General features: G+C 44.4%; 1 protein-coding gene across 2 annotated transcripts in view; it reads right to left on the reverse strand.

The window, feature by feature from the left end:
* The window catches only part of SDK2 (sidekick cell adhesion molecule 2), a 776,524-nt gene that overhangs the window by 85,478 nt on the left and 663,409 nt on the right, over positions 1-27,637 (reverse strand). For both annotated transcript variants that reach the window (XM_073682549.1, XM_073682548.1), the window contains exons 17-20: positions 24,801-24,982; positions 23,079-23,194; positions 12,626-12,821; positions 11,252-11,350 (exon numbers count right to left, since the gene is read on the reverse strand). In XM_073682549.1, the coding sequence (XP_073538650.1) occupies positions 11,252-11,350; positions 12,626-12,821; positions 23,079-23,194; positions 24,801-24,982 (593 nt within the window). The remainder of the gene's footprint in view (positions 1-11,251; positions 11,351-12,625; positions 12,822-23,078; positions 23,195-24,800; positions 24,983-27,637) is intronic.

Consider the following 27,637-nt stretch of genomic DNA (forward strand, 5'->3'; position numbering starts at 1 on the left):
GACCAGCTGTTAATTTATCCACAAGCCGTTCCCACAATGCCCTACACCTGATATAGTTTAATGTGGCCTATATATTTAGACTCTCTGTAAGGGGTGCACGCGTGCTGGGGTGTGCACGCGTCTTCTTGTGCAAAGTGGCTTCGGAGAGAAGTGGCAGTTATTTCAGAGGCCATGACTAACATTCGTCTTCTTCTTCTCTTCCCACAGGTATATGCTCTGCATAATTCCCCTGCTCCTATGTATGCTGTCTGCTAATGCTCTGCTGAGCCGTCTCTCTGGTATATGCTCTGCATAATTCCCCTGCTTCATCTGTCCCACTCCAATCAATATTCACATATGTTTCTTCTTTCCCCACTATATACCTTATCTGATTTTTAGAGGTGTTAAACTGCAGAGACTTGTGTCCTGGCTCTGTCTTTGATCACCCAGCCATCTCCTGTTCAAATGACCAGCTGTTAATTTATCCACAAGCCGTTCCCACAATGCCCTACACCTGATATAGTTTAATGTGGCCTATATATTTAGACTCTCTGTAAGGGGTGCACGCGTGCTGGGGTGTGCACGCGTCTTCTTGTGCAAAGTGGCTTCGGAGAGAAGTGGCAGTTATTTCAGAGGCCATGACTAACATTCGTCTTCTTCTTCTCTTCCCACAGGTATATGCTCTGCATAATTCCCCTGCTCCTATGTATGCTGTCTGCTAATGCTCTGCTGAGCCGTCTCTCTGGTATATGCTCTGCATAATTCCCCTGCTTCATCTGTCCCACTCCAATCAATATTCACATATGTTTCTTCTTTCCCCACTATATACCTTATCTGATTTTTAGAGGTGTTAAACTGCAGAGACTTGTGTCCTGGCTCTGTCTTTGATCACCCAGCCATCTCCTGTTCAAATGACCAGCTGTTAATTTATCCACAAGCCGTTCCCACAATGCCCTACACCTGATATAGTTTAATGTGGCCTATATATTTAGACTCTCTGTAAGGGGTGCACGCGTGCTGGGGTGTGCACGCGTCTTCTTGTGCAAAGTGGCTTCGGAGAGAAGTGGCAGTTATTTCAGAGGCCATGACTAACATTCGTCTTCTTCTTCTCTTCCCACAGGTATATGCTCTGCATAATTCCCCTGCTCCTATGTATGCTGTCTGCTAATGCTCTGCTGAGCCGTCTCTCTGGTATATGCTCTGCATAATTCCCCTGCTTCATCTGTCCCACTCCAATCAATATTCACATATGTTTCTTCTTTCCCCACTATATACCTTATCTGATTTTTAGAGGTGTTAAACTGCAGAGACTTGTGTCCTGGCTCTGTCTTTGATCACCCAGCCATCTCCTGTTCAAATGACCAGCTGTTAATTTATCCACAAGCCGTTCCCACAATGCCCTACACCTGATATAGTTTAATGTGGCCTATATATTTAGACTCTCTGTAAGGGGTGCACGCGTGCTGGGGTGTGCACGCGTCTTCTTGTGCAAAGTGGCTTCGGAGAGAAGTGGCAGTTATTTCAGAGGCCATGACTAACATTCGTCTTCTTCTTCTCTTCCCACAGGTATATGCTCTGCATAATTCCCCTGCTCCTATGTATGCTGTCTGCTAATGCTCTGCTGAGCCGTCTCTCTGGTATATGCTCTGCATAATTCCCCTGCTTCATCTGTCCCACTCCAATCAATATTCACATATGTTTCTTCTTTCCCCACTATATACCTTATCTGATTTTTAGAGGTGTTAAACTGCAGAGACTTGTGTCCTGGCTCTGTCTTTGATCACCCAGCCATCTCCTGTTCAAATGACCAGCTGTTAATTTATCCACAAGCCGTTCCCACAATGCCCTACACCTGATATAGTTTAATGTGGCCTATATATTTAGACTCTCTGTAAGGGGTGCACGCGTGCTGGGGTGTGCACGCGTCTTCTTGTGCAAAGTGGCTTCGGAGAGAAGTGGCAGTTATTTCAGAGGCCATGACTAACATTCGTCTTCTTCTTCTCTTCCCACAGGTATATGCTCTGCATAATTCCCCTGCTCCTATGTATGCTGTCTGCTAATGCTCTGCTGAGCCGTCTCTCTGGTATATGCTCTGCATAATTCCCCTGCTTCATCTGTCCCACTCCAATCAATATTCACATATGTTTCTTCTTTCCCCACTATATACCTTATCTGATTTTTAGAGGTGTTAAACTGCAGAGACTTGTGTCCTGGCTCTGTCTTTGATCACCCAGCCATCTCCTGTTCAAATGACCAGCTGTTAATTTATCCACAAGCCGTTCCCACAATGCCCTACACCTGATATAGTTTAATGTGGCCTATATATTTAGACTCTCTGTAAGGGGTGCACGCGTGCTGGGGTGTGCACGCGTCTTCTTGTGCAAAGTGGCTTCGGAGAGAAGTGGCAGTTATTTCAGAGGCCATGACTAACATTCGTCTTCTTCTTCTCTTCCCACAGGTATATGCTCTGCATAATTCCCCTGCTCCTATGTATGCTGTCTGCTAATGCTCTGCTGAGCCGTCTCTCTGGTATATGCTCTGCATAATTCCCCTGCTTCATCTGTCCCACTCCAATCAATATTCACATATGTTTCTTCTTTCCCCACTATATACCTTATCTGATTTTTAGAGGTGTTAAACTGCAGAGACTTGTGTCCTGGCTCTGTCTTTGATCACCCAGCCATCTCCTGTTCAAATGACCAGCTGTTAATTTATCCACAAGCCGTTCCCACAATGCCCTACACCTGATATAGTTTAATGTGGCCTATATATTTAGACTCTCTGTAAGGGGTGCACGCGTGCTGGGGTGTGCACGCGTCTTCTTGTGCAAAGTGGCTTCGGAGAGAAGTGGCAGTTATTTCAGAGGCCATGACTAACATTCGTCTTCTTCTTCTCTTCCCACAGGTATATGCTCTGCATAATTCCCCTGCTCCTATGTATGCTGTCTGCTAATGCTCTGCTGAGCCGTCTCTCTGGTATATGCTCTGCATAATTCCCCTGCTTCATCTGTCCCACTCCAATCAATATTCACATATGTTTCTTCTTTCCCCACTATATACCTTATCTGATTTTTAGAGGTGTTAAACTGCAGAGACTTGTGTCCTGGCTCTGTCTTTGATCACCCAGCCATCTCCTGTTCAAATGACCAGCTGTTAATTTATCCACAAGCCGTTCCCACAATGCCCTACACCTGATATAGTTTAATGTGGCCTATATATTTAGACTCTCTGTAAGGGGTGCACGCGTGCTGGGGTGTGCACGCGTCTTCTTGTGCAAAGTGGCTTCGGAGAGAAGTGGCAGTTATTTCAGAGGCCATGACTAACATTCGTCTTCTTCTTCTCTTCCCACAGGTATATGCTCTGCATAATTCCCCTGCTCCTATGTATGCTGTCTGCTAATGCTCTGCTGAGCCGTCTCTCTGGTATATGCTCTGCATAATTCCCCTGCTTCATCTGTCCCACTCCAATCAATATTCACATATGTTTCTTCTTTCCCCACTATATACCTTATCTGATTTTTAGAGGTGTTAAACTGCAGAGACTTGTGTCCTGGCTCTGTCTTTGATCACCCAGCCATCTCCTGTTCAAATGACCAGCTGTTAATTTATCCACAAGCCGTTCCCACAATGCCCTACACCTGATATAGTTTAATGTGGCCTATATATTTAGACTCTCTGTAAGGGGTGCACGCGTGCTGGGGTGTGCACGCGTCTTCTTGTGCAAAGTGGCTTCGGAGAGAAGTGGCAGTTATTTCAGAGGCCATGACTAACATTCGTCTTCTTCTTCTCTTCCCACAGGTATATGCTCTGCATAATTCCCCTGCTCCTATGTATGCTGTCTGCTAATGCTCTGCTGAGCCGTCTCTCTGGTATATGCTCTGCATAATTCCCCTGCTTCATCTGTCCCACTCCAATCAATATTCACATATGTTTCTTCTTTCCCCACTATATACCTTATCTGATTTTTAGAGGTGTTAAACTGCAGAGACTTGTGTCCTGGCTCTGTCTTTGATCACCCAGCCATCTCCTGTTCAAATGACCAGCTGTTAATTTATCCACAAGCCGTTCCCACAATGCCCTACACCTGATATAGTTTAATGTGGCCTATATATTTAGACTCTCTGTAAGGGGTGCACGCGTGCTGGGGTGTGCACGCGTCTTCTTGTGCAAAGTGGCTTCGGAGAGAAGTGGCAGTTATTTCAGAGGCCATGACTAACATTCGTCTTCTTCTTCTCTTCCCACAGGTATATGCTCTGCATAATTCCCCTGCTCCTATGTATGCTGTCTGCTAATGCTCTGCTGAGCCGTCTCTCTGGTATATGCTCTGCATAATTCCCCTGCTTCATCTGTCCCACTCCAATCAATATTCACATATGTTTCTTCTTTCCCCACTATATACCTTATCTGATTTTTAGAGGTGTTAAACTGCAGAGACTTGTGTCCTGGCTCTGTCTTTGATCACCCAGCCATCTCCTGTTCAAATGACCAGCTGTTAATTTATCCACAAGCCGTTCCCACAATGCCCTACACCTGATATAGTTTAATGTGGCCTATATATTTAGACTCTCTGTAAGGGGTGCACGCGTGCTGGGGTGTGCACGCGTCTTCTTGTGCAAAGTGGCTTCGGAGAGAAGTGGCAGTTATTTCAGAGGCCATGACTAACATTCGTCTTCTTCTTCTCTTCCCACAGGTATATGCTCTGCATAATTCCCCTGCTCCTATGTATGCTGTCTGCTAATGCTCTGCTGAGCCGTCTCTCTGGTATATGCTCTGCATAATTCCCCTGCTTCATCTGTCCCACTCCAATCAATATTCACATATGTTTCTTCTTTCCCCACTATATACCTTATCTGATTTTTAGAGGTGTTAAACTGCAGAGACTTGTGTCCTGGCTCTGTCTTTGATCACCCAGCCATCTCCTGTTCAAATGACCAGCTGTTAATTTATCCACAAGCCGTTCCCACAATGCCCTACACCTGATATAGTTTAATGTGGCCTATATATTTAGACTCTCTGTAAGGGGTGCACGCGTGCTGGGGTGTGCACGCGTCTTCTTGTGCAAAGTGGCTTCGGAGAGAAGTGGCAGTTATTTCAGAGGCCATGACTAACATTCGTCTTCTTCTTCTCTTCCCACAGGTATATGCTCTGCATAATTCCCCTGCTCCTATGTATGCTGTCTGCTAATGCTCTGCTGAGCCGTCTCTCTGGTATATGCTCTGCATAATTCCCCTGCTTCATCTGTCCCACTCCAATCAATATTCACATATGTTTCTTCTTTCCCCACTATATACCTTATCTGATTTTTAGAGGTGTTAAACTGCAGAGACTTGTGTCCTGGCTCTGTCTTTGATCACCCAGCCATCTCCTGTTCAAATGACCAGCTGTTAATTTATCCACAAGCCGTTCCCACAATGCCCTACACCTGATATAGTTTAATGTGGCCTATATATTTAGACTCTCTGTAAGGGGTGCACGCGTGCTGGGGTGTGCACGCGTCTTCTTGTGCAAAGTGGCTTCGGAGAGAAGTGGCAGTTATTTCAGAGGCCATGACTAACATTCGTCTTCTTCTTCTCTTCCCACAGGTATATGCTCTGCATAATTCCCCTGCTCCTATGTATGCTGTCTGCTAATGCTCTGCTGAGCCGTCTCTCTGGTATATGCTCTGCATAATTCCCCTGCTTCATCTGTCCCACTCCAATCAATATTCACATATGTTTCTTCTTTCCCCACTATATACCTTATCTGATTTTTAGAGGTGTTAAACTGCAGAGACTTGTGTCCTGGCTCTGTCTTTGATCACCCAGCCATCTCCTGTTCAAATGACCAGCTGTTAATTTATCCACAAGCCGTTCCCACAATGCCCTACACCTGATATAGTTTAATGTGGCCTATATATTTAGACTCTCTGTAAGGGGTGCACGCGTGCTGGGGTGTGCACGCGTCTTCTTGTGCAAAGTGGCTTCGGAGAGAAGTGGCAGTTATTTCAGAGGCAGTTAATCAGGGCAGGAGTCAGGTAACAAATACTTTGACCACTTACTCTCCATTAACTATGTTTCTGTTAGCTCTCACTTTTTCCTCTATAGTCCTCCACTTTCTAATAACCCCTCAAATCCCTACACCAAGTAAGAAACTCTTCATCTCTCCCTCTATTCTCCCCATTCATCTCACCTCCTCCTCCAAATTACTCCTCAGCATTCAATCCTGGATCTCCAAACACAGACAACCACCTCATGCTCTCTCTTGCTCCCACCTGCTAACACTTTCTCTGCTCCTCCTCACTGCTGGAGATATCTCTCCAAATCCTGGTCCTCCTCGCCATATCCCCACAGTCACTTCTACCTCCTATCCACGACCTTCCTCAAACTGTCGCAACCCTTCTAACCTCATACCCATCCAACTAATACCCACCTCCTCAGCTATACTAACAGGAGCTCTATGGAACGCTCGCTCTGTCTGCAACAAACTTTCCTTTATCCACGATCTTTTCATTACAAACAAACTCTCCTTCCTCGCCATCACTGAAACCTGGCTCACCCCCTCTGACACAGCCTCCCCAGCTGCCCTTTCATATGGCGGATTCCACCTTTCCCACACCCCCCGCCCCAATGGCAAACATGGTGGAGGCGTAGGTTTCCTCCTATCGGAACTCTGCGCTTTCACCAAAATCCCACTGCCACCCTCCGTTACACTCCCCTCTTTTGAGGTGCACTGTGTGCGCATCTATTCCCCCTCCAACCTCCAACTGGCCGTCGTTTACCGACCCCCAGGGCAAGCCACCACCTTCTTAGACCATTTCACTACCTGGCTGCTTCACTTCCTTTCCACTGACATCCCCACTATCATAATGGGTGACTTCAACATCCCCATTGACACTCCCCACTCGTCTGTCTCTAAGCTCCTATCCCTCACCTCCTCCTTTGGACTCACTCAATGGTCTTCCACACCCACCCACAAAGATGGCCACACACTGGACCTCATCTTCACCCGCCTCTGTTCCCTATCTAACCTCTCTAACTCACCACTCCCTCTCTCTGACCATAACCTCCTCACATTCTCTACCCTCTCCTCTCCGGGTGCACAATCCCCACTCCACAAACTCACACACCCTCGCAGAAATCTCAAACACCTTGACCTACACTCTCTCTCTGAATCCCTCCTTCCTCTCACAGACATAAATTCCTTGCACGATGCAGACGTTGCTGCTGCTTCATATAACACCACAATAGCTGCAGCTCTAGACTCGATCGCCCCTCTCACACACACCACACCTCACACATTCAACAGGCAACCCTGGCACACTAAACTTACCAAAGAACTGCGCCGGGCCTCCAGGGTTGCGGAGCGGAGATGGAAAAGGTCTCACTCCATCGAGCACTTCATCGCATTCAAGCAATCCCTCACTAATTTCAAGTCCGCACTCACTACAGCAAAACAAACCTACTTCTCATCTCTCATATCCTCCCTATCTCACAACCCTAAACAGCTATTTAACACTTTCAACTCTCTCCTTCGTCCCCCAGCACCTCCTCCCTCTTCTCTCATCTCAGCCGACGACTTTGCCTCATTCTTCAAACAGAAGATTGACACCATCAGACAAAACTTTGGCCTAAAGTCCACACAACCCCTCCTCATATCTACTCAACCATCCTCCTCCAAACCCCACTTCTCCACCATTACAGAAGGTCAAGTCTCCTCTTTACTCTCCAAATCACACCTCACCACCTGCGAACTTGACCCAATCCCATCCCACCTCATCACTAACCTCACCTCAGTCTTCATCCCAACCCTAACCCACCTCTTCAATCTATCACTAACAACCGGAGTCTTCCCCTCATGTTTCAAACATGCCGCAATCACACCCATCCTCAAAAAGCCCTCCCTTGACCCTTCCTCTCTGACCAGCTACCGCCCCATATCACTTCTCCCCTTTGCCTCAAAACTTCTAGAACAACATGTCCACCTTGAACTGTCCTCCCACCTCTCCTCCTGCTCCCTCTTCGACCGTCTACAATCTGGCTTCCGACTGCATCACTCGACTGAAACTGCCCTGACCAAAGTCACAAACGACCTACTAAATGCCAAATCCAAGCGACACTACTCCATCCTCCTCCTTCTGGACCTGTCATCTGCCTTTGACACAGTGGACCATTCCCTCTTACTCCAGATTCTCTCATCTCTTGGCATCACGGACTTGGCTCTATCTTGGATCTCCTCATACTTAACAGACAGGACATTCAGCGTCTCCCACTCACGCACCACCTCCTCATCTCGCCCCCTATCTGTCGGTGTCCCCCAAGGTTCAGTTCTAGGACCCCTGCTCTTCTCCATCTACACCTTCGGCCTGGGACAGCTCATAGAGTCTCACGGCTTTCAGTATCACCTCTATGCTGACGACACACAGATCTACCTCTCTGGACCCGATATCTCCTCCCTACTAACCAGAATCCCACAATGTCTGTCCGCCATCTCATCCTTCTTCTCCGACAGGTTTCTAAAACTCAACATGGATAAAACAGAGTTCATCATCTTTCCACCCTCTCATTCACATCCCCCTTCCGACCTATCCATCAACGGCAATGGCTGTTCACTCTCCCCAGTCCCACAAGCTCGCTGCCTTGGGGTAACCCTGGACTCTGATCTCTCCTTCAAACCACATATTCAAGCCCTTTCCACCTCCTGCTGACTCCAACTCAAAAACATCTCCCGGATCCGTGCATTCCTCAGCAAAGACTCTGCAAAAACACTAGTGCATGCCCTCATCATATCCCGCCTCGACTACTGCAACCTCCTGCTCCGTGGCATCCCTTCCAACACTCTTGCACCTCTCCAATCTATCCTAAACTCTGCTGCTCGACTAATCCACCTGTCCCCCCGCTATTCCCCGGCCTCTCCTCTCTGTCAATCCCTTCACTGGCTCCCTATTGCCCAGAGAATTCAGTTCAAAACTCTAACCATGGCATACAAAGCCATCCACAACCTGTCTCCCCCATACATCTGTGACCTAGTCTCCCGGTACTTACCTGCACGCAACCTCCGATCCTCACAAGATCTCCTGCTCTACTCCCCTCTTATCTCCTCCTCCCACACTCGTATACAAGATTTCTCCCGTGCTTCCCCCCTACTCTGGAACTCTCTACCCCAACATATCAGACTCTCGCCGACCGTGGAAACCTTCAAAAGGAACCTGAAGACCCACCTCTTCCGACAAGCCTACAACCTGCAGTAAACACCACTGCACGACCAGCTCTACCCTCACCTACTGTATCCTCACCCATCCCTCGTAGACTGTGAGCCCTCGCGGGCAGGGTCCTCACTCCTCCTGTACCAGTCGCTGACTCGTTTTGTTAAGATTATGTAAATGCTTTTGTTATGTATATCCCTATCACATGTAAAGCGCCATGGAATAAATGGCGCTATAATAATAATAATTAATAATAATAATGAGCAACATATACAAATTTATGCTTATAAAGGTATCTGTTGGGAAATTCTCCAGATATTTGTCTCAGATGAACACGTTATAAATGCAGAGTAACCCCAACTCAGTGGTGAAAATGATGTACTGATGCGTATACTGAGATGGATGAACACTTATTATAAACAGAATTCATCCACTCTGGAAATTCATAAATCTTTATTAGACATTACATGATAAAATGATAATTAAAAAACAGGACCGCATAGGATAATGAATTGACATCATAGGGACCAAAGGAGCAGCATAAATATTTTTTTATGCAAAAAATAATATAATAATACCCTAATTAGAAAATAATAACAAAAAGGTATAGACCTACATAAGAAAGAAAGTAGTAAAAGAATAGTTTTTCAGAGTTTTTATGGTTGAAGGTAGAAATAAGTCCATCAAGTTCAACCTATAGCCTAACATGTTCATCCAGAGGAAGGCAAAAATAACAAGTAATAAATAAAAAAGTAACAATTCATATACGGATAATAACAGATAATGTAACAAGTAAAGAAAAGTGCAGAAACCTACTTATAATATGAAGACAAATAAAAAAAGGCTGATTTCTAATATGATACTAATAATGACACTAGGCTGCTAATCAGTAGTGGAGTTGGACTAGGATGCACATGGGCACCAGTCCAGGCAGTGATAATCTCCTACTGATAAAACACTCATTGAATTGAAACAATAGCACACAGCCTAGCAAGTGGCACATCGCTGAAATCAGTGTCTCATCCCCTACATCTTGCTGCTCTCAGATTACATAGCAAAAATCAACCTACAGATTCCATAAGTACAACTTATGGTGTAATTTGTGAATCCGTATCATGCACATTTCCACCTTTCATCCTTTATTACGTGCACTTTACACCTCTTTCTACTCGTCACATATAAGAAATCAGCCTTTTTTTTTTAACTTGACCTCATATTATATGTAGGATTCTGCATCACATGAACTTTAATTGCTTACTTGTTACATTTTATATTATTGTCCGTATATGAATTGTTTTATCTGTATTTATTATACTTTTATACTGTTTTATCTGTATTTATCTTTTATGCTATGTATTAATTATACTTTTATATTACGCTGCATATGTATTTATCTTTTGTACTATGTTTTATATGTATGTATTATACTTTTATACTACATTTTATATGTATGTATCTTTTATACTACATCTTATCTGTATTTTTTTATACTATGTTTTATCTTTATTTATGTTAGTTTTGCACAGTATCTGCTAGTTCCTTATATATGTGAATACCTTTTTGTTATTATTTTCCACTTAGGATATTTTTTTTATATTAGTCATGCTCCTCCATCGTTACCTGTTGATGCCGTTTCATTATCATCTGCTGTGGTCCTGTTTTTAATTATCATTTTATCATGTAATATCTGATGAAGATTTATGAATTTCGGTGCATATGAACTGTATTTATAGGTGTTAATTGAATTTTGAGTTTCCACCTTTTTCCTTATTCAATTGTTTTTGTGCAATTTTGATATATCTCTCTCCTGATATAGCGCCAACATATTCTGCTGAGCTTTATAGGCTTTTTCCATCACTGTCCCCATTGGGGCTCACACATTCCCTATCAGTATGTCTTTGGGGTGTGGGAGGAAACCGGAGAACCGGGAGGAAATTGACGCAAAGATGGGGAGAACATACAAACTCCTTGCAGATGTTGTCCTTGGTGGGATTTGAACACTGGACCACAGTGCTGCAAGGCTGCAGTGCTAACCACTGAGCCACCGTGCTGAGCCTCATTGCTCTGTGATCCAGACTCTGCTAGGAACCTACCAGTGAGGACCCCATTCTTCTCAATAGGCTCCTGCCAGGTCACTCTTAAGGATGTATCCAGGATGTCATCAAAGCCGAGACTCCGAACAGGTCCAGGTACTAGAATAATACAAAAGATGGGTGATGAATACAGACCAGACAATGAGCTTTAGCTACAGAACAACCATGAGGCTGTGTGTTTGGGTAATCAAGTGATTTTCCTGCATCTCCATAGCCTCTAGACTTACGATATCAACCATCATCTGACTGATCCCACCTAATAATTATAGTTTGACCAATCTCTCCCCACTGGTAATTTTTTCTTGTAAGCCCTTCTGACTTGCAGGATACCTACCTATAGATGGCACAAGAGAGACAGGATTGTTTTTTCCTTTTGGGGGAGAGCACATTTGCCTACCTCCCAGGGCGCATTGTCTGTAATAATTCATATACCAGCTGGATCAGGAAATATCTCTCTTTCTTCTTAAAATTAAAGGGGTTATCCACCTTACTTACTTAAATTAAAGTATTTTTGGCTAAAAATCATTTTTACAATTTGGTCTTATTAAAAAATTTGAGCCGTTTGCCTCCTATTGCCTCTCTGTGGCACTGTCTATTGCTGGCTGCAGAATGGTTTAACCCAGAGTCTGTCAGTGAGCTCATTCTGATAGTCTAATAGGAGAGTTTCCAACTCTTATATAGCACATCTGTCAGCAAGTTTTTGCTTTGTAATCTGAGAGCAGCATGATGAAGGGACAGAGAGCCTGATTCCAGTGATGTATCACTTGCTGGGCTGCTTGGTGCAGTTTTGATAGAATCCCTGCTGTAGTTCTAGCAGAGCTCGGAATGCTGAGCTGTGTATACCCCCGCCCACAACACTGATTGGCAGCTTCCTGTGTACATTGTCAGCAAGCAGCCAATCAGTGGTGGGGGTGGGGTTACACAGTTTAGCCTGACTGCTGTGCACGTGACACCTAGTCCTGCAGTGATAATCTCCTACTGATAAAACACTGATTGTATTGAGACTACAACACACAGTCTAATAAGTGACACATCACTGGAATTAGGATCCCTGTCCCTAATTCATGTTGCTCTTAATTACATAGAAACAAATCTGCAGATAGATTCCCTTTATCTGTCTTTTTCTGAGATCCTTTCAGCTGATTTACGACCACAGGCCACATCAATGTTGAATATGCAGGAAGAGAAAGAGCTTGTAAAAGTCAAAAGGTGCAAAAATGAAACAGAATAGCAAAAAATGATTTATACTCATTTAGGTCTAAAAAAAAGAAGATGATTCCAGAGGTGGACAACCCCTTAAAAAGTGGATACACTGCTGCTCTGCACCTTCTTTCTGCAGACATATATTGCAGGGTTATTGTATCACTTCCATACCATCCTCCTGTGTCCAGACGAGCTGTGGGGGGCTGCGGGGTCCGTCTCCCGGGGTGGTGAAGCACAGGATAGAGGTCAGGTAGCTGTGATATTTCTGTAAGCCAGTGATGAAGCCTACGTGAGTGCTGTCCTGGAAGTTGGGTCTGACTGTGACCAAGGTTATATCGTCTTCTTTAGTTGGGTCCCAGGCCATCAGCTGCGGAAGAAAAATGTTATGTGATCCCCTGTATATACACATAAATGTGATATAGGTACTGTCTGTGCTCAGGTAATGGCACATCTCTAGGATTGGAGTGTGCGACCTTTAGGAACTCCACTTATTCTGAAAATGAAGGGGCTGATGTCCCCTACTAAGTGTTCTCTGCACGGACCCCATTCTTCAGCTCTGTGTCCTTGTCATTCTCAGAAATGGTAGTGGTCCCAGAGGCCAGACCCACCCCAACCAAAACTTGAGGGTTGTGAAAACCCGGGGTCTTCCGTGGGAGTAATACTACTTTTTAGCATTTAATCAATTTACATAGTTGGTATAGCAGGGGGCTCTTGTAAATCAACATTTAGCTGGCTTTAGTATAATATGTAATTAACATATTAACAAACCGTATTGTTTCCAGACTTCAAGAGAAGTCAACATTCAGGTTTATACACATAATAGTATGTCCTTCTTGACCAGCCACAGAAAAACACATACATTCACAAGTCAACATAAAAACAATAGTGTATTTCTCTTGGCTTAACAAATCTAGACTTCTGGCTGATTAAGATAAGAAGCAGTTTTGTCACAAATGTCTTCCTAGTTGGGAATAACCCTTTAATTCACTGATTTCTTTCGATCTGCTCTGTAAATCTGTGTCAAAAATGTCAGAAATTAAGTGAGACAAATTTACACTAAACAAGAAAAGTGACCAAGATCTCCAAAGAGATAGGGGGCGCCATTCATTATTGCATTTGCACCTGTTTTTTGTTTAATTTTTCATGTTTTCTGATTTATCGAAAAGTTGCAAAATTTGTCGCAAATGTCTCACCCCGGATTGATTTTATGTGAGCCAGATAGTTTGGCTATTAATTTTATGAAATGTGCAACTTTTTACCCTTAAAAAGTTGCAGAAAAGGGTGAGTAAAACAAAAAAAAAATCACATTTTTGATTTTGCACAATGTGCAAATTTTGGCGCATAGCAATAACATTTACTAAGAGACAGGCACCTTTTATTAGGATTTGTGCAAATCACTCCAACTATCTCCATTACTTAGACTGGTACATGAGCTCATTAGCACCCTATAATATTTCCCTGCAATACACTAAAATTCACTACTTTATTAAAAAAAAAAAAAAAAAAATCAGTAATTTATTCCAAAAAAATCACTAATTTATTTAAAAAAAATCAGTAATTCACTCCTAAAAATTCACTAATTTATTCCAAAAAATTCACAAATTTAAAAAAAAAAATCAATAATTTATTCCAACTCGCTGTAAACATAATATTTAAATAATGTAATATTTTTCCGGAAGATGTCTACAGACTCCACCACCCTGCACATCAGTGGGTTCCTGCCCGGATCGAACCGCTGCGGGTGCAGATATTGGTGGTAGTAGCAAACATTCAAATGAGAACCATTATCCGTGCCGTAGAAGCCCGTCTACAGCCGTTCTCGCTGCTCATTGCTTATAACAAAACTCTTCATGAAGAGTCAACAAGCTGGTCGGAGCAGACATCTTCTATCTCTTCGTCTGCTTCTTCCACAGAACATCTTACTTCGCTGGCCACTTAAGAGCACAATGCCATAGTCTCCTCTCCTCCTTTCCCATTCAGCCCCATTCTTCAGCTGCAGCTGCTTCTTTCTATTATCCATAATGTAATTTTCAGCAGCGTCCCAGACCTCTCCCTACATAACCCCAAACTAGCCTGACTTAACTCTTAAAGTGCCAGACACGGCAGTTGCTTTTATATTTCACTAATATTGATATTATATTAGGGATCGGAGCACTCAGGCTGTCATTGATAATAGGGGGTGGGCACTGTGGCTACTGATACTGGGAGGCGGGGCACTGTGGCTACTGATACTGGGAGGCGGGGCACTGTGGCTACTGATACTGGGAGGCGGGCACTGTGGCTACTGATACTTGGAGGCGGGGCACTGTGGCTGTCACTGATATTGGGAGGCGGGGCACTGTGGCTGTCATTGATAATAGGGGACGGGCACTGTGGCTACTGATACTGGGAGGCGGGCACTGTGGCTACTGATACTTGGAGGCGGGGCACTGTGGCTGTCACTGATATTGGGAGGCGGGGCACTGTGGCTATCATTGATAATAGGGGACGGGCACTGTGGCTACTGATACTGGGAGGCGGGGCACTGTGGCTGTCACACTGTGGCTGTCACTGATATTGGGAGGCGGGGCACTGTGGCTGTCATTGATACTGGGAGGCGGGGCACTGTGGCTGTTACTGATATTGGGAGGCGGGGCACTGTGGCTGTCACTGATACTGGGAGGCGGGGAACTGTGGCTGTCACTGATATTTGGAGGCGGGGCACTGTGGCTGACATTGATACTGGGAGGCGGGGCACTGTGGCTGTCACTGATATTGGGAGGCGGGGCACTGTGGCTGTCACTGATACTGGGAGGCGGGGCACTGTGGCTGTCACTGATATTGGGAGGCGGGGCACTGTGGCTATCACTGATATTGGGATGAAAGGCACTGTGCCTGTCACTGATATTGGGATGAGAGACACTGTGGCTGTCACTGATATTGGGATGAGAGGCACTGTGGCTGTCACTGATATTGGGATGAGAGACACTGTGGCTGTCACTGATATTGGGATGAGAGGCACTGTGGCTGTCACTGATAGTAGTGGTGAGGCACTATGGCTGTCACTGCTATTGGGATGAGAGGCACTGTGGCTGTCACTGATACTGGGATGAGAGACACTGTGGCTGTCACTGATATTGGGATGACAGGCACTGTGGTTGTCACTGACATTGGGATGAGAGGCACTGTGGCTGTCACTGATAGTAGTGGTGAGGCACTGTGGCTGTCACTGATATTGGGATGAGAGATACTGTGGCTGTCACTGATATTGGGATGAGAGGCACTGTGGTTGTCACTGACATTGGGATGAGAGGCACTGTGGCTGTCACTGATAGTAGTGGTGAGGCACTGTGGCTGTCACTGATACTGGGATGAGAGACACTGTGGCTGTCACTGATATTGGGATGAGAGGCACTGTGGCTGTCACTGATATTGGGATGAGAGACACTGTGGCTGTCACTGATATTGGGATGAGAGGCACTGTGGTTGTCACTGATAGTAGTGGTGAGGCACTGTGGCTGTCACTGCTATTGGGATGAGAGGCACTGTGGCTGTCACTGATATTGGGATGAGAGGCACTGTGGCTGTCACTGATATTGGGATGAGAGACACTGTGGCTGTCACTGATATTGGAATGAGAGGCACTGTGGTTGTCACTGACATTGGGATGAGAGGCATTGTGGCTGTCACTGATAGTAGTGGTGAGGCACTGTGGCTGTCACTGATATTGGGATGAGAGACACTGGCTGTCACTGATATTGGGATGAGAGGCACTGTGGCTGTCACTGATATTGGGATGAGAGACACTGTGGCTGTCACTGATATTGGGATGAGAGGCACTGTGGTTGTCACTGACGTTGGGATGAGAGGCACTGTGGCTGTCACTGATATTGGGATGAGAGGCACTGTGGTTGTCACTGACATTGGGATGAGAGGCACTGTGGCTGTCACTGATAGTAGTGGTGAGGCACTGTGGCTGTCACTGATATTGGGACGAGAGACACTGTGGCTGTCACTGATATTGGGATGAGAGGCACTGTGGCTGTCACTGATATTGGGATGAGATACACTGTGGCTGTCACTGATATTGGGATGAGAGGCACTGTGGTTGTCACTGACATTGGGATGAGAGGCACTGTGGCTGTTACTGACATTGGGTTGAGAGGCACTGTGGCTGTCACTGACATTGGGTTGAGAGGCACTGTGGCTGTCACTGACATTGGGTTGAGAGGCACTGTGGCTGTCACTGACATTGGGATGAGAGGCACTGTGGCTGTCACTGATATTGGGATGAGAGGCACTGTGGCTGTCACTGACATTGGGATGAGAGGCACTGTGGCTGTCACTGACATTGGGATGAGAGGCACTGTGGTTGTCACTGACATTGGGATGAGAGGCACTGTGGCTGTCACTAACATTGGGATGAGAGGCGCTGTGGCTGTCACTAACATTGGGATGAGAGGCACTGTGGCTGTCACTGACATTGGGATGAGAGGCACTGTGGTTGTCACTGACATTGGGATGAGAGGCACTGTGGCTGTCACTAACATTGGGATGAGAGGCGCTGTGGCTGTCACTAACATTGGGATGAGAGGCGCTGTGGCTGTCACTGACATTGGGATGAGAGGCACTGTGGCTGTCACTGACATTGGGATGAGAGGCACTGTGGTTGTCACTGACATTGGGATGAGAGGCACTGTGGCTGTCACTGACATTGGGATGAGAGGCACTGTGGCTGTCACTGACATTGGGATGAGAGGCACTGTGGCTGTCACTGATATTGGGATGAGAGGCACTGTGGCTGTCACTGACATTGGGATGAGAGGCACTGTGGCTGTCACTGACATTGGGATGAGAGGCACTGTGGCTGTCACTGATATTGGGATGAGAGGCACTGTGGCTGTCACTGACATTGGGATGAGAGGCACTGTGGCTGTCACTGACATTGGGATGAGAGGCACTGTGGCTGTCACTAACATTGGGATGAGAGGCACTGTGGCTGTCACTGACATTGGGATGAGAGGCACTGTGGTTGTCACTGACATTGGGATGAGAGGCACTGTGGCTGTCACTGACATTGGGATGAGAGGCACTGTGGCTGTCACTGACATTGGGATGAGAGGCACTGTGGCTGTCACTGATATTGGGATGAGAGGCACTGTGGCTGTCACTGACATTGGGATGAGAGGCACTGTGGCTGTCACTGACATTGGGATGAGAGGCACTGTGGCTGTCACTGATATTGGGATGAGAGGCACTGTGGCTGTCACTGACATTGGGATGAGAGGCACTGTGGCTGTCACTGACATTGGGATGAGAGGCACTGTGGCTGTCACTGACATTGGGATGAGAGGCACTGTGGCTGTCACTGATATTGGGATGAGAGGCACTGTGGCTGTCACTGATATTGGGATGAGAGGCACTGTGGCTGTCACTAACATTGGGATGAGAGGCACTGTGGCTGTCACTGACATTGGGATGAGAGGCACTGTGGCTGTCACTGACATTGGGTGTACCCTGTAGCCAACAGTTTTGGAAACACTAGGACAAGGTGAGGGTGACACAGGTGCCCCCTATAACACATAAGTGCAGCACTCAACTTCAAGCTTGCTCATCAGCAAAACTTGTCAGGGAGGGTGTAGAAAAAAACCCCATCCAAACTATGAAATGAGGTGTGATCTTAGAGCGCAGATTACTCTACAGACAGGTACAAAGGTACATGGACCCCTCCAGCTACATCCTTCAATCATATTTAACCCTTTGTACACATCTAATAATCTCTCCAGCAGTTACAGGACATCAGACGCAACGTCTGGCGGCATGACTTGGAAACATTAATTCAGCCATATTTCTGCCTGCAATCATAGCCTATATTCAGAGACAACAGCCCATCCGCCGCTGCTGCACCCAGAATACCCTTACTGTTGCATTTCTCCTTACATAATGCAGTGTTTCTGGACTGTATAAATAAGATCTGTTAAATGTTCCCATCCCAGACAGAGGTTTATCGGAGATGTGCGTTCTGCAGGCTCGGCTGCTCTCCCTGCCTCACAGTAACAGATTAGCTGCATTAGGCGGATTGTTGAATCTTATTATTACATTACAAGGACAACTGAGTAAGTTTGGCAGGCGGCCCACACTTCCACCGACGACCCCTAGATGTCAGCGCTGTAACAAGGAATGGCCGCCCGGGCTGCAGGGTAATGAAATGGACTTGCACTACATAAATTGTGCAATTACAGAAAGGCTCCTGGGTCCTGTATACAGTGCAGAGTTTATTGCAGCAAGTGCAGTTCATATCTGCGTTATATATAAGGCTCCTGAGTAGTATGGAGGAAGCTCTATATTGTTTCTCCCTGGTTTAAGCTGCACTTGGGAAATTTTCCCTGGATGGTGGAATAATATTTTGTTGAAAACATGAGTACAACATGAATTTCGGATCATGTGTTCTATTACTCAGTACCACATATGACGTACATACATAAACCATATATATATGGCCACCTACTAACAGATATTGTCATTTATAATATTTCTGGTTGCTGTCAATAAATATAAATATTCCCATTTACATCCACTCACAGCCGACGGCCTGCTACAATGGTATCCAGTCTTGGCATTGTATCATCAGCACACGTTTTTTGTCATAGTTTGTTACAATGTCTCAGCAGAGACACAGTGTTGTCAGTCTGGGGTCCAGAGTGGTAAAATATCATTTAAAGAGAACCTGTAATTTGCCATAAATATGTATTTTTTCACCTGGTATAAATGCCGCTGTTCTCCTGAATCCGGCGATGTTTTTCTTTTGTTCCTGCGCCTCTCCGTTCTTGAGATACAGACACTCTTGTCCGTATATAAATCTAGTCTTGTTAGTCAATTGGGCGAGGTCATCAAATTCTTCCTAGTGGGTGTGTTCTTGATGACCACGCCCAGTTGTTAAAAAGAATAGATTTATATACAAGGAAGTGGAGGCCATATCTCTAGAACAGAAAGGAGCAGGAACAAAAGAAATACATCGCTCGATTCAGGAGAACAGCGGCATTTACACCAGGTAAAAAAATTACATATTATTGGCGAGTGACAGGTCCACTTTAAATTTCCAAAATCAAGACTGTTAAGCCCGGCCCCCATATTAGTCCATCTTTTATGCAAATTTACACAAAACACGTCCCTTTTGCAAAATGCTTCACTGGATTTTTCTGCCATGGAGGACTGTGGAGACAAGATACAACTGTAACAAACCTTCAGCTGGGTGCAGTATCAGGTCTATATTGCTTTCCATTCTAAATGTAAACAAGAATGTTCCCAACAAGATCTTGAAAATGGTGAGAAATTCACTCACAAAGTACACGAGAAAGTTATAGAACTTTCCATTACACAATGATTAGCAGGATTATTCACAGCTACACTGAAGCTACAATGAATCATTTTCATACCAAAAGTCCTAAAATGCTGCTAGTGGCCAGAAATCTTTCTTCATCATACTACAGAGGCTCCGCTACTTCCCTGACAAGCAGAGTGGAAAGCTATTTCTATTGGCTGTTCTGCTCCTGGGGGCAGGCTTTGCTCATAATCATTCTCCTTCACCATCTGGCAGCTGACAATATAGTCCCATTTTATTGGGGTTTTTCAGCTATATTGCCATGTTACTATAGAGGCTCCACTCCTTCCCTGACAAGCGGGGTGGAAAGCTATTTCTATTGGCTTTTCTGCTCCTGGGGGTTGGCTTTGCTCATAATCAGTTTCCTTCAACCTCTGGCAGCTGACAATATAATTTCTTCTTACTTCTCTTGCAAGTCATACTGCCATGTTACTGCAAAGGTTTCACTCCAGAAAGCCATTTCTATTGGCTGTTTTGCAGCAATGAACAGAGAACCTGGCTATGAGGAGGACAACTGAGCATGTGTATCCACAAGCACTCTGCTCATGAGGACGTGCACATTGCTATGCACTGTGAACACCAGGTGGCGCTATACTATGTAAGTAAATATCAGAAATCTTCAGTGCATATGTTTTGGCTTCCATGTGTCCACTAGCTATACAGTACATCCCTGGCCTCCCATCTAATGTCTATGGGTAAGTTACATCTTCATGGACTTGGGAACATTCCTCTTATCCACTGATCGGTTTGATCTCTTAATGGGATATAAACAGCCAGGAGTTTTCTGCTTGTTATCTCCTGATTTACGAGAGGCATAAAGCTATATAACTGCCAGGCCTGAAACAGGCCAAGAGCAGCTAATTAGTCGCTAATTTTTAGAATGGAATTTCCTAATCAGAAATACTAATTACAATTTAATATGGATGTTAAATATCTTCATCGCCATCGAGTCCTCGGCCAATTACATGCAGACTCTGCATTGTACAGGACTCATGTAAATGAGTTTAATTAATGTAAATGCTGATTAATTGCAGTGGGATGTAATCAGGGGGCCATTAGGCCGTCCCGTCCCTCCCTGTATTGAATAACAATAATTCTTTGTTAAATGAATATAGAAATTAATTGGCACCAAAAAGTAAGTGGAGTTTAGGGAAGTCGGTGCATCTGTCACAGCAGAAATGAACCCGGTGTTGTGTAGGAGTGTAGCCGGGGTTATATGTATAGACGGATCTGTGCACAATCAGCAAGAGCGCCCCCACATCTGTCACATGCAATGGTCTTTATGATTAGCGGATAGCATCTGTCTCTTCTGGGAGAGTATTCTCATTCTCACACTCCATTTTCTGCACCTGAATATCCGCCTAGATGCCGGGGCTCAGTTTGTTGTTGAAGCATCTCTGCGGTGTGTACAGGAAACCTTCAGCTTAGGCCAACTACTCGTGCTCTCTGCGTCAGGGCTTCTGTCGGAATTCTCAAAAACACAGGATTCCGACACAAACCCTATGAAAGCCCCGATACAGCCCTTGACTATTACGAGGCAGACGGAGTCACTTTGGCCTCCGTTCATTTTTGTCAGCTGTGCACAAAAACGTGGTAGATCCAGACCCTGTATACGTGTGAACCTGTCCTTACCGGGAGGCTTCTCTAATGGTTCATGGGAGATTTTTCCAGCAACCCCATAGAGAATGAATGAAGCGATGGTCTTACATAAAAAATCCCCATTAGGGATAAAAATTCCTCGTTCTGCCGATTGAAGCAGGTCCCAGCGGTCAGACTCTCTCAGATCAGGAGGCTATCACCCATCCTACTTGAGAACATGGCCCAATGGTGCTTAACTGCCTGCTAGTCAGTGGCATATCAAACTGACAGAAATTCGATGTTCTGCATTGGATTCTCCACTTTATTTTTTTTTTTCAAATCGTCAAGTGAATGTCTTCATGTGACCTGGTTTGAAGCCAGAGCCCCAAATCCATGGCTCCATAAGAGCAGACAGGACTACCAATATGACAGGTGGGCTAATGATTAGATCCAGCGTTGCCGGTGGGTAGATGGATAGACAGATGGATAGCGTGCATTATTTCCATTTATAGAAATATCTATAGATAGTCTCGCGTAGTGCAGCTATGGCAGAGCGACAATAATAGAAGTGTTTGCAATCCAGATTGAGATACAAGTGAATAATGAGCGGCTGATAGGAAGGCGTTCAGCATTATCCCATTTGGATTGACGAGCCGCATGAACCCGTTACGGTATTACGCGTTGTACAATTTATGTGCCGTATCTACAGTCTGTATAATGTGAAACCTGAACTGTCAGCGTTCTGTACGACACAACGCAGGGCACAATGTGAGCAGATTACACATTTACTGCAGGAGAATTATACAGCAAATGCACAGATGGGAACTGCACAGAGCTGATCGATGTACACTGTACGTGTGCCGCACGTACACTAGCATAAATGCAAGATGTGGGTATGAAAGTAAATGAAACAATTGCCACCAATATAAATGGTTGCAGTGGTTTCAACAAACTTTACATAAATAAGTAGCACAAGTGAATATAAAAAACGTTGTATTATATCTTATCAGAGAAATGTGCTTGTTTCTCCACTTATGAGCCACTTCTCATACCTCCTCACCAGCTCCTGAGCTCATCATTTATTTTGAAAACCTGCAAAAATATTTTTAATAACAAATAGTGTCAGATTACCGAGGGATCAGATTACAGTTGCCTATTAAAGTCTATGGGAAATGGAGGAGAAGAGTGATAGAGATTAGCAAGTGTTTTATCTAATTTCAACCAAGCACTGGATTCACAGCTACACCGCTCAGTATTGCTGTTTATTATCCTCCATTCTGCTGTTGCTTTGTACTAAGTGTTTTTATTTTACCACATAGCTGGATTAACAGTTACACTGCTTTGTCCTACTCTATATTTTCATCCATGCTACTGCTGCTTTGTACTGTTTCAGCTTACCCCATGGCTGGATTCACAGTTACACTGCTTTGAACTCCTGTATACCATCACACAAATTGTTGAACAAGTGGCAAAAAGTAGCAAAAATGTTTAACGACAAAAATAAAGAGCCTTTTTTATTTTTGCGCAAAGTTCATGAACCGCTTGCGCCATTTTCAAGAATTTGGTACGAAAAAATTACAAGACATAAAAAGAAAGGTGACTTAAAAAAATGCAAATAATGAATTAATAAACCATAAAAAAAAAACAATAGAAAATGATGAATTGGCCCCTGTATGAACATCGTACCTTATACCCTTGGTTGATCCCATTGACAAATTGCGGACTTGGTGGGCTCCAGGTATAACGGAATGCGGTGGAATTAAAAGCTTCTGCTTTTACATTTCCGGGGGCCACAGTTGGCACTGAAAAAAATATACATATATTTTTATATATATATATATTTATATATATATATATATACAGTACAGACCAAAAGTTTGGACACACCTTCTCATTTAAAGATTTTTCTGTATTTTCATGACTATGAAAATTGTACATTCACACTGAAGTCATCAAAACTATGAATTAACACATGTGGAATTATATACTTAACAAAAAAGTGTGAAACAACTGAAATTATGTCTTATATTCTAGATTCTTCAAAGTAGCCTCCTTTAGCTTTGATGACTGCTTTGCACACTCTTGGCATTCTCTTGATGAGCTTCAAGAGGTAGACACCGGAAATGGTTTTCACTTCACAGGTGTGCCCTCTCAGGTTTAATAAGTGGGATTTATTGCCTTATAAATGGGGTTGGGACCATCAGTTGTGTTGTGCAGAAGTCTGGTGGATACACAGCTGATAGTCCGACTCAAAAGACTGTTAGAATTTGTATTATGGCAAGAAAAAAGCAGCTAAGTAAAGAAAAACGAATGGCCATCATTACTTTAAGAAATGAAGGTCAGTCAGTCTGAAAAATTGGGAAAACTTTGAAAGTGTCCCCAAGTGCAGTTGCAAAAACCATCAAGTGCCACAAAGAATCTGGCTCACATGAGAACCGCCCCAGGAAAGGAAGACCAAGAGTCACCTCTGCTTCTGAGGATAAGTTTATCCGAGTCACCAGCCTCAGAAATCGCAGGTTAACAGCAGCTCAGAGTAGAGACCAGGTCAATGCCACACAGAGTTCTAGCAGCAGACACATCTCTACAACAACTGTTAAGAGGAGACTTTGTACAGCAGGCCTTCATGGTAAAATAGCTGCTAGGAAACCACTGCTAAGGACAGGCAACAAGCAGAAGAGACTTGTTTGGGCTAAAGAACACAAGGAATGGACATTAGACCAGTGGAAATCTGTGCTTTGGTCTGATGAGTCCAAATTTGAGATCTTTGGTTCCAACCACCGTGTCTTTGTGCGAAGCAGAAAAGGTGAATGGATGGACTCTACATGCCTGGTTCACACTGTGAAGCATGGGCCAACAAGTGCTAAGCATCTCTGGGAACTCCTTCAAGATTGTTGGAAGACCATTTCCGGTGACTACCTCTTGAAGCTCATCAAGAGAATGCCAAGAGTGTGCAAAGCAGTCATCAAAGCAAAAGGTGGCTACTTTGAACAACCTAGAATATAAGACATATTTTCAGTTGTTTCACACTTTTTTGTTAAGTATATAACTCCACATGTGTTAATTCATAGTTTTGATGCTTTCAGTGTGAACGTACAATTTTCAAAGTCATGAAAATACAGAAAAATCTTTAAATGAGAAGGTGTGTCCAAACTTTTGGTCTGTACTGTATATATATATATATATATATAAACATGCAAATATATTCGCCCTAAGGTTCAGCACGGTCCGACAACTAATGCTCTCTGCCAGTACTAATATGTCTCAGCATTACAATCCCATATTCATGGATAATTACAGTGGGAGAATTCAGGTCTGAGGGCATTCAATCACAATCTCTCACCTTTCCCCATTGCATAATGTCATATTACAGGATGCCAATAAGTCACACTATGGTCCGGGTCATCTCACCTCCCTGCAGGGTCCATTCAGTCACTTTTGCACTGAACATTCCCAGTCCAGCGCTATTAAAAGCTGCAACCTCGATCTCATAATTGGTCCAGATAATGAGGTCCTCTAGGAGCAGACTGGTGGTGTCTGGATTGGAGAGGTTTCTATACTGGTAGTCTACAGGCAGGCCAGAGAGACAGTATCTGCAGGGAGAGACGGTCGTGACACTTAGAATACAACACAAGAAAACGGGAAATCATTTTTCAACAGTCGTCCATGTACAAATACACAACACAACATTGAAATTACAGCACCAAGAAGAAAAAGTAATGGAATTATGGAAATCAAAGGATGAAGACATGTTACTGACCTGAAAATGATGGTAAAATGGAAACATTTTCAAACCATCTGGATTTATTCAGTCAGGAGTGTGAGCTTCATGTGCAGAAATCCCCACACTTACATCATCTGCTGCTATCAATGAGGTTCTTATCATCAGAGGAATGTTCTGCTGCTCTGAATGCACTTGGACAAAATATTCAAGATCCGCTGCTGGCAGCTCCCTGTGCAATTGGCAACCTATGATGTCCCAGATGTGCTCGATGGGAGACAAGTTTGGAGACACTGCAGGCCATGGTAGCATGTTTAGGCCACGCAAGCTGCACACAGTTGGGCTGTTGTTGTGTTTCAAAACGGCTCCTAGGACACTTTGGAGAAATGTCCTCTTCACTGGTTCCACCACAAAATCAATGTAACTTTGTGCTGTTGGTGGACCTGAATGAAGACTACTGTACATTATACCACCAAACACCGTAATTCCAGAAGCAGGACCTATGTGACGTTCCCTCGTGAAGGTCTCTTCATGGCGTGGAGTTGCCTACGTGGTCTCCAGACCAATTTCCGGCTATAATTGCCTTTAAAACAAAAGCATGACTCATCCCTGAAGAGGATACACCTCCATTCCAGCCTGCACTGTTGTCTTGCTCTGCAGCATGACAGCTTTTGAGAGCAGGGACGTGACGTGAATGAAGCACCTATAGCCTGACGTCTGACTCATAGCCCAATGTCGTGCAAGCGCCTTCTGATACTTTGTGTGGACACTGTTAGATTCCACAGGCTTGGAAAGTGACGTCTAATTTCACTTGCAGTACGGAATGAATCAGTCGTGGAACCAGTGGTACGGCCATTTCTCCAACTTGTCTCAGGACCATTTTTTCCAACATAACGCCAGGCCGCATGTTGCTGGTGCTACTGTTAGCAACATGCATGGCCTAAAGTGTCTCTGGACTTGTCTCCCATCGATCACATCTGGGACGTCATTGGTCAGCAACTGTTGGGGAGCTGCTAGCAGCAGATGTTGATGATTTGCCCAAGTGCATTCAGCGCTGCAGAAGATTCCTCAGACGACCATTAATAACCTCATTGTTAGCAGCCGAGGCTGTAAGTGCAAGAATTTCTGACCGTGACGCTAATACTCCAGACTGAATAAACCGAGAATTTTGGACATTTTTATTCCCATATTTCATCATTTTCAGGTCAGTAACATGTCTCCATCCTGTGATTTCCATGATGCCAACACTTTTCCTTCTTGTGGTTGGAATTTCAATGTTGAGTTGTGTATATATTAGTTCACACTAATCCTTCTCTTACATATATGATTCTTTCTGGCAGTCCTGCCTTATCTTGCTAATCCGGTCAACTCTCTTCCTTCAGGCTATCATTTGCATGGAAGATGTTCTGGAAAATGGGTTTTGGATGTAACGACACTCAGTAGGACACTATGGCTATATATGACAATAAAGCTGCCAAAAGTAATAGCGAGACAGGAGCACATATTCTGCATGTAAGCCTGCCAAAGGCAATGTATGGAGGAGGTCTGGGAAAGGTGCTAATATCCAAAAGAAAGGGACAACGTGTATCACTGAGGACTTGTATATTATTCATGGAAAACACTCGTCATGGACAAAAATGAGCAATGGTTGGCTAATACCAATTTTATTAGCCCCCAATATTCCTGTTTTCTGAGAGCTGTAAATTTTTTATTTTTTTGTTTTGTTGATGGAGCGGAGTGGCAGAGCTTGTTTTTTCCATAGTGAGCTCTTGTTGGTATAATTTTAAGATAAATTTGCCATTTTGATTCCTTTTTATTGCATTTTTTAAAGGGAAGTGCGGTGACCGAAAAATGACATTTTTTTTTCCTTACGATGTATATAGGGCAAGCAATTTTTGATTTTCAGACATCTGACTTTTACAGGTGCTGCAGTTCTGAATATAATCATTGTTTATTTTTTTTTAACTTCTTTGTTTTTAACTGAGCAAAATGGGAGTAATTGTGTTTTTTTTTTAGACTTTTAAAACTTTTTTTTTACTTCACATTATTTTATTATTATAGTTATTTTTTGTGTCCACAAGTGACTTAAAATTTATTTTTTTTACAGTATTGCGATATATAGGGCAGGACATGGTCTCCTATTATGTCCAGCCAAAAGGATACCCACATGGCGGGGGGGGGGGGGGCTTCAGCAAGATGCCATAGCAAGCAATTGGCATCCTGAATTTATGTTGTAGGGGTGGGGGAGAAGGGCTCCTGAATGGATGACCGGGCAGGATAATGTTGCGCCCCTGAGGGTTCGACCGCCACAGGGATGCTGCACTTCTCTAATGGAGTGTGGTGTTCCTCCTCTGAGGTAAGAACAGTGTGATGGTCAGGACCCCACCTCCACATCCAACACTTCTCCCACCAGAGGGGGCTAGAAGGCACTAGGTGCTGCCCCTACTGGCACTCGGGAGACTGGGGAACCAAGAGATAGGAGAACAAAATTAGTGGGTGAGGGTGGAGGATTCACATTTTAGTGACA

This window comes from Phyllobates terribilis, unplaced genomic scaffold, assembly GCF_046119375.1.
Source record: "Phyllobates terribilis strain yellow unplaced genomic scaffold, ASM4611937v1 Scaffold_5__5_contigs__length_657084704, whole genome shotgun sequence".
Classification (NCBI taxonomy): domain Eukaryota; kingdom Metazoa; phylum Chordata; class Amphibia; order Anura; family Dendrobatidae; genus Phyllobates; species Phyllobates terribilis.